This window comes from Equus przewalskii, chromosome 17 (genome assembly GCF_037783145.1).
Source record: "Equus przewalskii isolate Varuska chromosome 17, EquPr2, whole genome shotgun sequence".
NCBI classification, from domain to species: domain Eukaryota; kingdom Metazoa; phylum Chordata; class Mammalia; order Perissodactyla; family Equidae; genus Equus; species Equus przewalskii.
In genome coordinates, this window is record NC_091847.1 from 57512969 (window position 1) to 57530787 (window position 17819).

General features: G+C 33.7%; 1 protein-coding gene across 6 annotated transcripts in view; it reads right to left on the reverse strand.

The window, feature by feature from the left end:
- Positions 1 to 17819, reverse strand: part of CWC22 (CWC22 spliceosome associated protein homolog) — a 57189-nt gene that overhangs the window by 15596 nt on the left and 23774 nt on the right. For all 6 annotated transcript variants that reach the window (XM_008526563.2, XM_008526561.2, XM_070581628.1 and 3 more), the window contains 9 exons: positions 15681 to 15926; positions 12144 to 12272; positions 10471 to 10639; positions 10054 to 10107; positions 8089 to 8224; positions 7792 to 7998; positions 7641 to 7703; positions 3454 to 3558; positions 2051 to 2132 (listed from right to left, as the gene is read on the reverse strand). In XM_008526563.2, the coding sequence (XP_008524785.1) occupies positions 2051 to 2132; positions 3454 to 3558; positions 7641 to 7703; positions 7792 to 7998; positions 8089 to 8224; positions 10054 to 10107; positions 10471 to 10639; positions 12144 to 12272; positions 15681 to 15926 (1191 nt within the window). The remainder of the gene's footprint in view (positions 1 to 2050; positions 2133 to 3453; positions 3559 to 7640; positions 7704 to 7791; positions 7999 to 8088; positions 8225 to 10053; positions 10108 to 10470; positions 10640 to 12143; positions 12273 to 15680; positions 15927 to 17819) is intronic.

Consider the following 17819-nt stretch of genomic DNA (forward strand, 5'->3'; position numbering starts at 1 on the left):
TTCACTAAAGCCCCAGTATATAGTTGTATATTCTAGTTGTAAGTCCTTCTAGTTCTTCTATGTGAGCTGCTGCCACAGCATGGCAACTGACAGACAAGTGGTGTGGTATGCCTGGGAACCAAACCTGGGCAGCTAAAGCGGAGTGTGCCGAACTTTGATGACTAGGCCATCAGGGCTGGCTCCTGTACGTTTTTTTCCCACCTATCAGACTACTTGCCCACATCAATAGCAATTCTCCATTAACCTAATTTTCAGTGGTGGCATAAACTGGACATTTGGACTGTTTGTGTTCGACAAGAAGACTGCCTTTATATTTTTTGCACTGAACAATTCTGTATATAATTCTCTGTCAATATGTATATCTTTAAGAAATATAATAAAAAGGGTCAAATGGAATGAACACTAAGCCCTTGATTCATATTACCAAAAGGCTTTCCATAAAGAGTCTAACAAATTAAATTCCAACCAACAATGTTTATGTGTATCTCACTAAAATCATCACTGGTACTGAGTGAAAAAATTAGTACTGCTTTAAAAAAATAAAGTAAACCATTTCAGCTATTTAAATGACCAATAATAGTATTTACTTGTCTAGAGTGAAATTTGTTTGATAACTAACATGTTTTTATTTTTTATAATCCCATTACATGAATTCCCCAACCATGTCTTTATACCTTTCTAGCAAAGTGTATATGCTTCTTTCCTAAAATTTGTATCAGCTTTTAAGTAAAGTAATCTTTGTCATATACAAATTATTTTTACCAGGCATTTAGAAGCTGAGAACTCTTAACAAATACCAACACATAAGACAGTAGTTACTGCTATTAAGATTGGAACCACTATATAATAGTGGCTGTCACTTATCTCTTAAGACTTTAATTTTTCAAGTCTTTTGTGTGATCCAGAGATTATCAACGTTAGGTCAACTAACAAAAACAAGGTTTCTTTTAAATAATTCTTCAAAGAGCTGCAACTGCAACTCTTCCAAGTTAATGTTAAACAGTAATGTTAAGACAATGAATCTGTTGTTTACAACTAATTACTGTTGAATTGCTAAAAAAGGACAAACAAATGAAAGGCCAAACTCTAAGAAGTAACCTATAACAAAAATTCCTCATCTTCCACTTGATGTTTGTTATGAAAAAATATTTAACAGTTTATTCTTTCATGCGAAAGGCAAAAAAATAGGTAAGAACAAGCCAAAAAAATTTCTAACCAATGTTTTGCTGTTTCATATTTCTTTCTGAAAATGAATCTAAGCCAAAAAGTTTTCAGCCAGACTGAAAACAAGATGACTCCCACTTATGAATCATGATTGCTATTACATCATACTAAATGGAAATATAAAAAACCTAGTAACAAAACAAAACTGAGAAAACATTCCTCCTCCACTTATGAAATGTAAACACTGTGCCCACTAAATCAATAGGTTGATTTGCACACAAAACAGATGTACCAAGCATTTAACAATTTCATTTATTTCTCTTCAAAACCAAACTCACAGCCTTCAAAGGGAATAGGTTTTGTTTGCATGACATCATAGCACTTCTTAACATTACTTCAAAGAGTCCTCAAAACCTCCCTGAGCCTAATTCCTATTTCCATTTATATTCATTTCCATCTGCAGAACGAATCAGTGTTCAAAAGTTATCATAACAGTGTTTCTCTGCTTAGAACCAGAATGAGAAACCAAATTAGAAAAAAAATATTAAATTTCCACTACAGAATTAAATACTGTGCTAGCTCTGTTATATAGAGTTGTTTTCAGGTTTTTATTAGTGATATTTAACTTTAAGAAATGACATAGCTAAAAGCAACAACAATAAAAAAACATTTCATTATATATCACAATTAGACCTTCCAAATAAGTAAAGACAATGTGCTTTTGACGCAAAGAGCCAACAGTAATTTGTTTGCGATGGGGGCAGACAGGCAGGTAGCTTGAGAAGCCTTGAAATGGTATCTAGTTTTCTGTCATTAGATTCTAAAAATCCCACCTCCTTGCCCATTCCCTACCAAACTAAGGATCAACTGAGCCACAGTATCTTACCTTGACTGAATAGCAAGATAAATTGTACGACGAAATGAGACTAGATTAATTTCTGTTTTGTCATGAATAGTCACTTTTTGTCCTGAAAGAAATTAAATATAACAAAATTACGAAACTACAAAAATAAATGAGAAGAACTGAAAATGTATCTCAAAGTAATATTTTCATAAATACATTTAGAATCTATGAGTTTAATATTCTTTTCTACAGTGTAAATTAGTATTTGGAGAATTCAAAACTATTTCAAGTCTTTTGCCCTATCTCATTTTAGTAAGTTTTGTTAGCTCAAAGAAGTCCAGAACCAAATCAGAAAAACTATTTTTGTTTCTGTGTCATCTGCTCAGTTAGACACTATAAAAGGTTGCACTCATGCTGTTGTTTGGTAAAACATTATTTCTAGAGTTATAAAAAGTATCTTGATAATTTAGAAGAACTATAACTTATGGGCAGAAATTCAGTCTCAGAGAACAATAGATCATCATGACAGGTTGGATGGGTCCAATACAAATATGTGTATTTGTCAAAATTTTATCTAATGCATGAAAACTTTCCTTATAAATATTTAATAGTTTTTATTTGAACAGTTATTTTCACATGAAACAAAGAAATTCTGAAGTTAAATGTAGTACATGAATAGTTAGAAGATGTTTTAAACAAGGAAGACACTGGAAAAAAATTAAATTTATTTTTATAAAATGTTACAGAAGAACAATACACTCTAAGACAGAACTAAAATACATTATGCCCTAAAAGGGAAAAATATACTGTTAATATTTTCAAATATATAATACAAGTAAATAATGACCAGTTTTAACTGAGACTTAATCAAAGTAAAGTTCTGAGCTTATTTTTCTGTGAAATAACGTAACCAAAGCTGAAGAGGAAGAACATCACGCCTGCTTCTGCACATAGCTTTTGGCCACTCTGCTCTATTTCCACCAAAATGAAGAGCAAATATCTAGGCATTCTCATCTGTCACATTCATGCCACGGTTACATAAATCACGTGCACTCAACATGAATGCACATTTTTCATAGTTTATGTCCAATTAAAATTATGTTGATGTTAAAAAATGTATTTCTTTGTTTAATACTGTTACAGCAGGGTTTTTCAACCTTGGCAATACCGACATTTTGGGCTGGATAATACTTTAATAACACTAGATAATGCTGGGTGGGGGTAGGGGGGGCTGTCTTGTGACTTACAGGATGTTTAACAGCATCCCTAGCCTTCACGCACAAGATGCCAGTAATAACCTTCCCAACTCCCCACAGATTGAGAACCATTGTTTTGGAGGATGACATTAGAATTAATTTAATTTCACACTGTTTTGGAGGACGACATTAGAATTAATTTAATTTCAGAGTATTTGACAGTATTATTTAAATAAGCTATACTTTTACCTTCTTCATCTTCTTCTCCCTCTTCCTCCTCTTCTTCCTCCTCCTCTTCACTACTTCCAGCATCTTGGTCTGTGTTTGAGTCACTATCTCCTTCATCAAGAATTTCTAAAAGAACAAAGTAAATTTAGGAAAATATTAATAAGCAAGTGATAGACATGCACCTCATTCTGAGAAGATAATTTTCAGTTCACTGAAATCCATAGTGGTGTAATAGTTTATCAACCAACAAAGACAATCACAGAGATCTCCTGTTATGATCTAGGTGGTCAGATAACATTATAATTAATTTGAAGAGAGACAGTCACATGTGTAATTCTTCTGCCAGACAGAAAGTGGTTATGAAACAAGGAAAGGATGACAAGAAGAAAGAAAAAGTAGATGAAGGTTTTCCAAAAGAGCAACAGCAATGGAAAAATAAATTAGGAATGGAAACAAGCATATTGGAGTAAAAATATTAGTTCATAATCAGAAAGAAGACAGTCTATTATAAAAAGCTAAGGCTAGACAGAGAAAATAAGAATTTAGGCTAAGAACATTTTTTGAAAGACTAAACAGGGAGAAGAAACACTTGCATAATTTAGTGTTCACTTTAAATAAACAGAAATGAGATTTTTATTAAAATGTTTACCCATTAAATAGAACATTATAATCAACCCAAAGACTTTCCATACGTAAAAGAGAAACAGAAGCCTCTAACAAAATTGGTAAAATGAGTACCTCACTGGACAACGCACATTCAGAACTGGATGAACACAGTGATGTAAACAGACTGCATAAAGCCAGTCATCACGTTAATAGTAAACAAATGACAAAAACTGAAATTGATATTTTGCCCAATGGTTTGTGCTCTATTAGCCTGACAAAAGATTTTACAAACACAGCTCACACTTTACTTTTGCATCTCTATTATAATCAGGGAACTTTTAATGCAAAGTTTTGGGGCCAACTCCTTTTTAGGAAAATTCTAATTTCTCTATATCTAACCAAGAAGTATAAGTCAGGAGTCATTTATAATATTTAATATTAGCAGAGAACTTAATATCATGAGGAATAAATTGTTTTATAAAAATGGAGAGCTGTCATTAAGCCCTTAGCTGACATACGAATCTCCTCAAGAATATTTCTAACAAATGTGACTTCAAGAAATAATCTGAAGTGTCTAGTTTATTATTACATAGCATGACTTAGACCTTTAAAAGAGGAAACTATTTAGTATTCAAAAGTAGGAAGACAGGCACTCCTGCTGTTTTCCCAAATGCTGTAAGACCTGAAGCCCGGTACACCTGGGCCACTCTAAGGTGCTAATTACTAAAGCTGTGCCCACTTCCTGCTGCGGCCATTTTTTTATGCCAACTCTAGAAGAACATTTTATGAAAGAAGGAAGGTCAAATGAATTGTCTAGTCGTTTACATCATCCTCTCATCTCTCCACTTTAGAATCTACTTACTGAAATCACTTAGGCAATGACAATTGGATTCCATCAACTGAATGAACCAGTGGTTTCAAAACATGGTCTATGAGTCCCTGAGGGGATCAGTGGACCTTTCAGGTGGTCCGTGAGGTCAAAACTATTTTCATCATAATACCAAAACATTATCCGTCTTTTCACCGTGCTGACATCTGCACTGATGGTCCAAGAGCAATGGGGGTTAGAATTGCTGCAACCTGAGCCAAATCAAGGCACCTAGCAGTCATTGTGTTCTTTACTGCCACACTCTTGTAGTAGGAAAATAAGCCAGTTTCACTTAAGAATACCCTTGAAGAAGTAGAAAATTATTAATTGTATTAAATCTCAGCCCTTGAGTATAGGCATTTATAATAATCTGAGTAACAAAATATGAAGTTCATATATAGCACTTCTGTTAAAGACAGATGTACAATGGTGATGGTTATCTCAAGGAAAAGCATTTGTGCAACTGTTCAAGGTACATGATGAATTAGCTATTTTTTTCATTTTTACTTGAAAGAATGGTTGATAAACTATAGTTGTTAGGTATTTGGCAGACATTTTCTCAAATATAAACAAAGTGAGATTGTCATCTCAAGGAAAATAACAGTATTTGCCACCATGATAAAATTAAGAGTTTTTAAGAGAAAATTAGAATTTTGGAAAACTTGATTCCACTCCTGTGAGCTTGATAGCTTCCCAATACTTAGACTTTTCTGAGAAGATAGGTGGTTATTTAATAAACATTATTTCTTGACATTGCATTAACACGTTAATTTAAGTTTGATAATGTTAACATGTTACCACTTGGAAGACGTGCATACCTCAGTGAATCAGCATTTTCCAAATGACCAATAAAATGTTACAAAGTCATGCAGAGGTAAAGGATCCATTCACAGAGATAGGCCAATGAATTTTAATGTAACAGAGTATGAAAATTCATGGATGTTGTTTCAGGTTTCACATTACACTTAATCTTTAAGAAACTACTAGCTATTAAATATTAACATAGTATTAAGGAGCAAAATATACACAATTATATGAAAAGGCTATTAAAATATTCCTCCCTTTTCCAACTACATATCTGTGTGAGGCTAAATTTTCTTCACCTACTTTAATCAAAACAATCTACTGCAACAGATTAAAATCAGAAACAATATGAAAATCCAACCGTTTCCTATTAAGCCAGACATTAAACTGTACAAAATATATAAACCACGCCATTCTTCTTAAATTTCTGTGTTTTGTAGTTAGTATTATAAAAATATGTAACTTATGTTAACATGTACTAGGTCTATTATTGCTATTTTGAAATAACTGACTATTTTTTATATTCTCAGTTTTAATTTCTAATAAAGTAAATATCAATAGACATAACCCACATAAACAAAAAACTCTTCAGAGTCTTCACTAATTTTCAGGAGTACAAAGGGATCTTGAGGCCAAAGAGTTTAAGAAGTGCTGTAAAAAGGGAGAGTGTTACTTTTCTGCCATTGGCCAACAGCCGAGACCTTAAAGAAATGAATGGGGAATTCCCAAGTTTTAAAAAAAATCATATCAGGTGTAAGAAGAATTCCACAAAATCATTTAGCATCTTTTAGGGAGACTGTAGAAAAAGAAGTTCATAAAAAAAGACAATGGGTCCAAGGAGTTCTCCATGTTTGGAAACTAAATTATAAAGAGAAAAAGGAATCTGTCTATTGCAGTGAAATGCCCCTAGGAAATGAACATCTAAGGAGAGAACCTACTTATTGTACCAGGTTTTTAGGGTAATGTATAGAAATGGAAAACTGCTTACACCTTTACTTTCTACTTCAACATCCCACTTCTAAGCCTGACTACAGCACAGCATGCAGGCAATGGCAGAGTTCTACGTCTCTGCTCTCTCTTCCTAAGGAGCTTGCAGAGCTAAAGTACTTCTCAGGTAAAATCATAACTCAAAGGAAATAAACCCATAAAATTATTATATAGTTGTATAATACAATTATAATAGAATCACATAAGTAGCCTTGAATATTGGCTTTGGAAGAAAAATAATGATACAAACGTGAAAAAAAAATAGTGTCAGCATCTAAATACTTGCTCTGTGGCAATACAAAGCACTGTGTTTTCTTTATCCTACACAAACAGGTAACATTTACTCTCAGATCAAATGAGTAACTTGTTTCAGGTCACTTAGCTACAAATGGCAAAGACAAAATAGAAACCAATGTCCAAATTTAGTGCTTACAATATTTAATGACGTACAAATGATAATAATAATTTATCCATTTATTAAGTACTGATGCTGTATCTAGCACTGTGACAGATTTTACCAGAAGAGTATCAACCTGCTCTCAAAAAATAAAGTATAGCACTTAACAATAAAGTATAGCACTTAATTCAATATTAAATTGGGTGGCAATTTAGGCAGTAATTCTTAAGTAGTAGTGAAGTAAAACAAAGGCCACTAGTAATATATGAATATATCGTAAGAGGGACGACACTTAAGGGTTGCATAATTTAAACAGAGAGACAGAAGAGGGAGACAATGAGGTAAATAATTTAGAATGAAGTAATACCACAGACAAGCACTAAACAGAAAAATAATGCATGGGCAAAAAATGAAGAGAACGGCTTCATAAGACCAGAGATTTCATTAGGTGGGGGTCAGTGATCTATATCTTTCTATCAGTATTATATAACTATATAAATTGCTTCCACTTATCAAAAATAAATTATTTTATAAAATCCTACATACCCTTCTTAATGGCTTTGTACTTCTCTTCATTCTCCATAAAATTAGGATCCATCTTGAAAACATCTTAAAAAAATAAAAGTTAAATAAGTGTTTATTTTCTATATTTACATTTGTTTGTGTCCCACTTCCCAACCCCCACCTCCTGACTTACTAAGAACATCTTCTGGATTATAGTCATCCTCCAGAGGGAGCATATGGGTGAACTGATCATCTTCTTCCACTAAGTCAAGTCCTTCTAGGATAACAGGGTGGTCCTTGAATCCATCCTTCCTTACTGCAAACATCACTTCAATCATATACTGAACTCTTTTGTCAATTTCAGACTCATGGAGGATGTTTCGAAGGCGTTCAAATATAGCTAAAGTTAAACAGAAAGAAAAGACAATAAAATAAGCAATAAATGTTATAACACTCAAAGCTCAATATCAAACCAAGGATATGTACTTACCATTAATTCCTCTTGGTGACACTTGTGTTAATTTGAGGCCACATTCCTTGAGAAAACCAATGGCTACTTCAACACTATCATCTGTTGGTCTTTCCAGGAGTAAAGTGAGCATCTCTAAGCACAAAACTTCATGTGCCTTAAACAGAATGAAGACATTTAGAACAGAGAAAATGCTTGTACATGTACTAACCTCCCATTGATAGTAATTTTAAAAAGTAGCAAATCTGGTTTTTGCAGTGATAATATTGTACATATGATGTGCAAAGTTTATAATATACATAGAAATACTCCAAACACGGGAAAAAATTTTTCTCTCACTTTTCATTATGTATCTGTTAAGAATTTCCCAACGACTTTTCCAAAAATCTTAATTTACTCCACTGAATATAATTATTTGACTCATCTCCAGAAGAAATATTCTTCTTATACTTATATATGGGAAATATATTATCTATAGGCAAATTAACCTCAAAATGTGTTAAAAAAATCATGTACTAATTTTTAATCTGAGATATTTTCATAATCACTATATGAAGAATAATAATATGCTTTTTATAATACCCTTCCCCATGACCACAACTCTTTATATCCATTTCCCAATTTATTCTATCAGCAACTCTGTTAGAAAACAAATGGTTCTTAAGTTACATGAGTACCAATTTTATGAGAAATATCTTTCTGGTAGTTTCTGGTATGCAATGACAGTTTTGAATACTCCCTCTATTTTTTTTTTTTAATTAAATCAAACTCTGTATACTGGCTATGTTCAAAATTTAATATTGATAAATAATGCCAGGTAGAGTGGGAATAAAATTCTATCAAGAAGCTTTGCTGTAAAAGAAAATGAATTTAGGAAGCATATTCACAACACTCTACATATGTCTTTTTAAAGTCAGACTCTTATTTGAGGTGGGGAGAGAAAAACATAAATCTCAACTCAGGAAAATACCCTCTTCACATTGAGCACATCAAAAATACATACTGCTCTTATGGAGGGTCGGGGGGAGGTTTAATAGTCTTACATGAGTGACAAGATATACTGCCCTGTTCCACAACGGGGAAGATGTAAAATATTTATCATTTTAACTGTTCTGTGGCAATGCCAAAAACATCTCCAATGTAAGTGTTATATACATTTGAAAACTGAAACATCTCTGCTGCTATAGACACGTGAAATTAAGTTTCCATGGTCTTAAGTAGCAAGTTATCAATGTAATAATATAACTAATTAGGTTAAAATCTAAAAGGTTTCTATGAGTGAACACTGGAAAGAATTCAGTGTAGGGAAGAATGAAAATATTATTTAATGTTAGAGAAATAAGATTGTGTGATTTCAAAATACTTCCTCTTATGTATAGACACAGTCAAAAATGATAAAATGTATATGTGAAAGAAACCTTCGAGTATGAACAAGAGCAATTTTATTATTTTCAAATTTAAACAGAAGCTAAATCAAAATTCTCAAATAGCAAATGAATACAAAATAAATGCAAATTGAACCAATAAAATGATAAATTTCCATTTAAAATAGATTAAAATTATGTAATCTATTATATTTTATAAATTGACTCTAAGAATATATGGCTATATATACTATGTAGTTACAGGGAATAGAATTTCTTTATAGAGTATCAGATATTATTAGGTTCTCACAAACATCAGGTACAGGGGAAAGGAGTAGAAGAGATACCAACTTAATTTTTTAATAAAAATGATTAAATTACATTCATTGAAGGAATAATTTGCAGTTAAGTAACCAAGTTATCAATTTGATAAATTATTTTGCGTTCCTCTTTATATTAAAGAACATTAAATGCATTTATTATAGCTTTAAGATGAAAATATTATCCAATATAGTTTCTGAAGGACTAAATCAAAACAAAAATAGAGAAGTGTCACTGAAGTGGCATCAAGTCCACAGTCTAATGCCACTGAATGGCACCAAGTTTTAAGATAATTACTTACCACATTTTGGTTAATCAGATGTGCAACAAATTTTGAAGCAGTCAGACAAAGTGGCTGAAAAGTGAAGGCAGAGACAAAGTTAATCTATAAACTAAAACCAATTCTCATTTCTCTCTAGAATCTACAGCTTACTTACATACTATTTAAAATATGTACAAGGGTAATTCTTATATTTTAACAAAGTAGTAAGATGAAAACTAATACATTTCTGGCTAAATGGTTATAATTCAACACTTACAGTCATCATTTTTGTTGCTCATTGTCAGAGGCAGGGATATTTAACAAGAACACAAAAAGTTCCCATGAAACACAGTTTTTAAGAACTCCTCTGTAGAAATCAACACTGCTTACTATCACTGATACTGGTTTAGCAGTGTGCCCCTGTGTGGCAGTTTACTTCAAGCCCATCATACATACCTTATCATTTCTTCGGTAGCCTTTTCGAAAATTAAGAATCAACCTCTTGAGGATTAATTCTCCAATTTGTGGAAATTTTGAGTTGATAATTGCCACTAATGCTGCATAAACATGGGTGAAGATTGGAGAAGCACTCTGTGCTTGCAAAACAGATCTGGACAGCAGGCCTCTGTTTAAAAAAGAAAACAAAGAGTCAACAATCATGACCAATTTAATTAGACGAAAAAAACTCCTAATTTAAAATCCAACATTACTCCTCTGTAAATATCACAAAAGCTAAATCAGGACTAAATTTTCACCACATTAGCCAGGTGAAGAGTTTGTCTTGGCAATAAAAATTGCTTTTGAGAAAACAAAACTTCAATTTGTGTTTTTCTAAAACAGATTTTACAATTTTTTCTTCAAATTTTTTCTCTTAATATAATCCTTCTTTTCCTGCTCCTGTTTGTTATATCTAGTCATGAATTTGAGCTTTTTAAATTCCTTATATTTAATATTTCCAAAAAAGTGAAGGGAAAAATGACCTCCTTCAAAAGTACTAAACTTAGACTCAATGTAAAATTTCTGCTATGGGTCCATCATCTACATAAAATTTTGTGATTAAAGATAAATTTGGGTGGTTTCCATCTTTAAGCCTATTTTTAGTGAAATAAAAATGAAGATGTGAAAAACTCCTATGACAGATAAAGACACAATCAAAGCACTACAAGAAAAATGCTAAAACAGTGACAGGAAGATAAAAGGTTCCCCTTCTAACTCATTTTGAAATGACCATGTTTCTACATGCAGTTGATAAGGGGAGAGACGTGAAGTGGGCTAACTGAAGAACTATTTTTAACAATGCAACGACAAACAGTTATTGGAGTGCCAAAAGGCAGGAAAACAATGCCTTAGTAGTCATCAGGTTTAGGTATGACAACAGAATCACTAGAATAAAAATGAGAAAAGAGAACCCAGCTTACAAACTGTAAGATCCTAAGCAACCCACACAACTTCTGAGTCTGCTTCTCTCTGAGTAAAGTGGGGGAGCTCTACCTATCTTTGAGGCCAATGGCTGCCTCCTGGTCAACTTTCTCTAGCCCCACAACATACTACACCTTGCTTTATAGTCCCAGTGTTTTTGAGATGATGACTCAAGGTCATGTGAAATGACATGGAAAAACAGCCCTCGGATTTTAAAGTAATAAATAGAATACAGAATATTTCTATTTCCTGGCCCTTTATAATATCACTATTACTTAAAACCACACAGAAAATGGGTAAGTCATTTCTTTCTGCTTTTCTAAAATTTACTGATCTTTCTCATTTCTTTCACATTCTCACTTTGCTTTCACTAGAAATTAAACTGGTTTGAGGTAGCTCTTTTATCTATACATAAATAAATAAAATACCCATTATTCCTCATGTGTTTAAATTAACAAAGTATTCAGTAAACAAATGTCTGTGCAAAAATCATTACATGACATCAAAACTTCTCAAAATCAAAAACTCACACAACCTCTAACAGTGAAGTATAGTTATTTGTTAGTAGCTTACATTTTTACAAGAACTGCATTTTAAATAAATATTCTCAATTATCTTTGAAAGAAAGCACAAAAAATGATTGTTGTTCATGTAGATATTATGTTCCATTGAGAAACTGCTGAGATACTATAAATAAAATAACTGCTTACCTTCCTCTAACTATATTTTCTTGAAGCAGTTCTTGAATGATAATACCTATATTAGAAATGTTGACTTTGTTGATAAGACCATTGATTGACTTCTTTAAGGCCTCCCAGCTCATCCTCTGGTATGCTAAGCTAAAAAGAATTGATTTTAATAAAGATGAAAACTTAGTCAACAATTAAAATAACAAGAGGTTACAATAACATAAAAAAATACTTAGTGTTCCTTTATTTTTAACACTTTTCATAAAATGACCCCATAGTGTAGTAAAACATATAACTATATGAATACACAGATTACATCCTAAACCACATTTGATGTTCTGTACATATGATGCTAATCTACAGACCACTTCCCTTTAATAACATAATAAGATTATGTAAGGATAATGTTTTGTTCTTATGTCCATGTATATTGCAATTTACAACACTCAGTCAGATTCAACACATGCTTATTTTACATTATAACACTTCATTTACTTAAACTTGTCTTTAAAGGAAGTATTTTAAAATAAAAGCCATTATTTATTTATTTACTTATTTTTGCTGAGGAAGATTTGCCCTGAGCTAACATCTGTTGCCAATCTTCTTTTTGCTTGAGGAAGATTTGCCCCAAGCTAACATCTGTGCCAACCTTCCTCTATTTTGTGTGTGGGTTGCCACCACAGCATGGCCACTGCTGGAGTGGGAGAGGTCTGCACCCAGGAACCGAACCCTGGCCACTGAAGCAGAGCGTGAACTTAACCACGAGGCCATGGGGCTGGCGTTAATTATTCTTTATTTTAAATTACAATATGAAATACCCAAATATAAGCCATAAAAAGAAAATTTTTATTATGTTCTTTCCTATAAAAGCTTGACAAGGAAAACAAAATTAAATGTTTTAAACTATAAAGAAATGGTAATAATTACATGAAAATGGAAAGTACATAAAATCATGGGGTTGAAAGACTGTTCTAAGTATTTTAAAGAACACTTCTGTATTTAGACAGTAGTCCCACAGCTGAACGCTAGATGGTTATACTGTTTTTTAACTTAGATCTTAGGTACAATATTTAGCTTCATTGGGTTTCTTTAGGTTAAACTTACCAGTATCTAAGATCTTTTAAAGCTCTAAAAGTCTATGTTTTTTATAATTATTTCCCTGCGGCATATGATTTAAGCTGCAGGAAGTCTTAGCTTTTTTTCCTTCCTTACACCTCTCTGGCAGTCTGGTGAAGCTGATGGACTTCTTGGAATAAGAGCCACAAATACATAGGATTACAAAGGATACCAGTCATACTGAAATATAGTTTCCAAAGCATGAAAAGAACAAAAGTTTCACATAATATTTTATGTGCTTCTTGACATATTAAATAACAAGAATTGGTGGTAGGTCTAATAACTTCTTTAATTTCCAAGTAGTATGGCTTTAAACAAAATCTTGAGATATTTGCAAGAAATACTCTGTTAATACTATTATCTATCGACTATATTCCCAGTAGAAAGAAATGCTAAATTTTATAGAGATTAGTAAAAGTAAAGATTCAATTTTTTCCCCATTCACCTTCACAGATTGCCTGAATTCTACTCACAGACCTCTTGTAGGTCTGTAGGTTAAGAATCCCTGTTCTAGAGTAGCATACCAAGGAGGGGTTGTAAGAACAGTCCGCCCTGGTGGGGAAGAGTATTTTATCACTGACAGCGTCCTTGGCAGGCACTGAAGATAAAAAGCACACTGACGTCCAGCTAATTTTGTTATTGTTTCTAAATTCTCTACAGATCATGCGCCATGTGACGGCCTGCACCTGAGGTGGACCACGCTCACTGCCCCAACCCCAACCCTTTAGTACGCCACTATTGCTAGAGAAATGAGATCTATGGCTTAACAAGTAGTCTGATGAATAAGATACTGCTGATACATAATCACAACCTCTCCTATTAAACTTTGGTCAAAAGACTCTATCAAGTACAACTGTACCTCCTAATGAGGAAGTCTACAATCACCTGATTAAGTATCTACTAACAGCAAAGACTATAAACTTCTCTTGGAGACATCTACTCCTCCTTGCACACTATATAGCCTACGAATAGACTTCAATTGTATATAAAATTACCTTCCAGGAACTGGCTTAAAATTCCATATACTGCTGACTCTCCTCTGCCTACTTTATTTATAAGGACATAAGACTCGGACTAACAATGCTTCTAGTCTTTTACAATTAGGCTTGATTTGGACTAGACTGGAGAAAGTGATGCTCCCACCAGTGCCTTTCGAAGGAGCAGAATGCCTACACGATCATGAAGCTCCCACAACCACAGAAGCCACCCCCAAATCCCTTCTCAACACAACACACCAGGCATTACTACCAAGTGCTGGAATATGACACATAAAGAGAAACTTATTAGTTTTAAATGTAATGTCATCTAATGTCCCTTTCTAGTTCATATTATTTTTTAATTTTAATTTATTTTAAATCTTTATACTTTATTTTATATAAATGGCATTTCTACTTCAAGCTAATTCTCGAAACAAATTTAGATTTCATTTATATAAGGTTCCCAAGTACTTTCAAGTTGCCATTAAAATACCCATGAAAGACGTGGGGATACTCTTTCTAAGCTCACCAACGATCTGTTCTTCTTAAAGTGTAGCTACCCTCTATCCTAATCTTTTTTACTAACTATCTGGCAACTGAGTGACCATTTCAATCTTGGCACGCACTTTTCCTGGTTATTATCTCACTCCACGAGAGAAAAAGGTCTTGAAAACTTAGTTGCACTTTCCGAGATAGCTCCTTACCATCAAAATTATTTTGAAAACAGAAGGAAAGGTATTTTGAGTGTAAATGTTCATATATGAATTCTGATCGTTTGCCTTACTGTAGCAAAAACTTATAGTCTAAGAAATGGAGGAAAAAGAGAAAATTGTCAACTTAGTTTCATACATTAGTATAGCGGTTATCATACTATATCCATGGGCCAAATGTAGCCCACAGCCTGTTTTTGTAAATAAAGCTTTATTGGAAAGCACCCATACTCATGTGTTTACATATTATCTTTGGCTGTATTCGCACTGTTAACAGCAGAGCTGAGTAGCTGAAACAGAGAGAGAAGAATGCACAAAGTCTAAAATATTTACTATTTGGCCTTTCATAGAAAAAGTTTGCTGACTCCTGCTTTGGAGCAACTGGAAAGATCCATTGTAAGTCTAAAGTATCAATAGTACTCTTGATTATCTATGAAAAATGGACATGACTAATAGGCATGCAGGCAACTATGAAAGGAATAGCTTGAAAATAGTAATAAAACAGTAAGTGACCTTTCCTCAAACTTTTTAATTCATTAATGCAAAAAAATAAAAAAAATTATGAGTAATGTCAGGGCAAATAGTACGCAGAACTCCAAAGGAGCTTACGGAGTAAGGAAGGAAAGAAGTCTAATTTGAGATCTCTGTCACTGTGGACTAAAGTATATTCCCAACGACCAAGGTTAATTAGATCATAGTTGATTTTTTTTCAATGAGGATATCATTGCCTTGTATACTCAGTGATATCAACATGCCTGTTTTTATCTGTAATCTGTTCTTGCATCATTCTGAGCTTTGCAGGAGGAATATATGCTCCACCAGTGCGAGTAAGGAGAGGATCCAGCTCATCTTTCTTCTTCTTTGCAGTAGGTTCATCCTGAGCAGGCGAGCTCTGGGTTACCGACGGTTCTGGGCTTCTTCTCCTAGGAGAGGGGGATTTCCGGGACCTTTTGCGATCCATATCTCTTTCTCTTTCTCTGCGTTTTTCTCGGTCCCTACTTCTGTAATATTAATTTTTTAAAAATGGAGAAAAACAACATAAAAGACATTTTTAAAATAAACTACATACCAAATGAGCAAGTCCATGAGTGGGTGGGTCCCACAAATTCAGACAAGGAAAAGTGGTTGGGAATGGTGAGGAAGTACTTCACAGAAAAAATGTAACTTAAACTAGGTCTTGAAGGCTTCACAGGATTTACAGTAGGGGTGGGGTCGGGGGGGAGGGGGAAGGGAGGATGGCATTCTACAACTAACAGAAGACAGAGTAACTACTGAAAAACTGAGCAAGGGTGTTCAGAGCAGAATGAGTACAACAGTCAGAAAACAACAAAGAATCATGTATGATGGTAGTTGGAAAGATGAGTTCAAGTTAGACTATAAAATCTTAAAAGACAAGCAACAGACTTTAACTTCTTTTTTGTTTGTTTTTTGTTGATGAGGAAGATTTGCCCTGAGCTAACATCAGTGCCCATCTTCCTCCGCTCTGCATGTAGGATGCCTCCACAGCATGGCTGACAGATGGAGTAGGTCCACGCCAGGGATCCGAACCCAGGAACCTAGGCCACTGAAGCGGAGCATGCAGAACTTTAACCACTCAGCCATGGGGCCGGCCCCAGACTTTAAGTTTTTTATAGTAGAAGTAATGGGGAATCATTAATAGTTTCTGAGTGGGATAGTGACATGAAAATAGTGTTTTAAGAAGACAAACTGACCTGTGATGTACACGATAAATTGTACAAAGGAGAAACCAGAGTTTAGCTCCAATAAAGGTAGTTTAGGAGTAAGACTGTTATAAAAAAAATATAATATTTGAAATTCTTTCTTGATAGAACTGATATTTTTATTAGAAATTACAGAATATCAGAAGCTTCTGGTTATCTAAAACAATTTAAAAATATCAACCATTTTTAGCCACAATAACTGTTCTCTAATGTAGGTGAATATCCTTTCTTAAGCTGACACTTTTTAAAGAATCAGGGTATTCTTCTCTGAAACTATCAAGGACTAAGAGGAAAGAGTGAATCTTTGCTTTTTGCTATCTTTCCCAAGAGAACTTTGTCCACATATACTGCCTTAGAAACTCCGATCATTCTGCTCAGGCTTTGTACAACCATGAGTTATATGAATTATAACCATGAGTTATATACAGTAAATAAAAACAAGTTTTGGATTATCATTATACTAATGCAGGTGCCGTGTTACCAGGAAACCGCTGGATAGATTTTACTAAATCTAGAGGGTATACTCGAGATGGTCCGTCTTAATATATAGTAATAAAACCTACCTGGAGGAAAAAAAGCAGTCAGTTTTGAAACTGAAGTATAACGAGATCTAAGTGACTGTCCATGATGATAGACAGTCTGCATACACTAAGAGTGAACAGAGCAGGAAAAAGTGGTTTCAAATAGAAACTCCAATTAGTCACAAAGGCAGGTGCTCTGAAATCTAGGCACTGATTTGCAAGTGAGCTGCTTGTTATTGTGAATGGAACATGTTCCAAGACAGAAGCTACAGCAGGGATTTACTGACACTGGTTATGATTCTTCTGAGAAACACCAGGTAAGACCGCTAGCTGCCTGATAAAATCATGTCCTTATAATTATAGTGTTTGTTCCTTTAGAGCACAGAAGTACCAGAGTCTTCTTGGAGTCTAAATAGAAAACATTTCTCTTCAACTGCTTTGTACTGTTAGCCTTTATGTTCTATGTAACACATAGCCTGCTTACTTCACAATGTGACTGTGTGGATCAAATGAGAGTTTACATACATACACTGAACCAGAGTTACAGTAAAGTGATAGAGTCAGGGGTTATGGCAAAAAACATGGGCTTTGGAGTCAGAATTGAGTTCAGATCCCAGTTTCATCATCTACCAGACAGCCAACTGAAACCTCA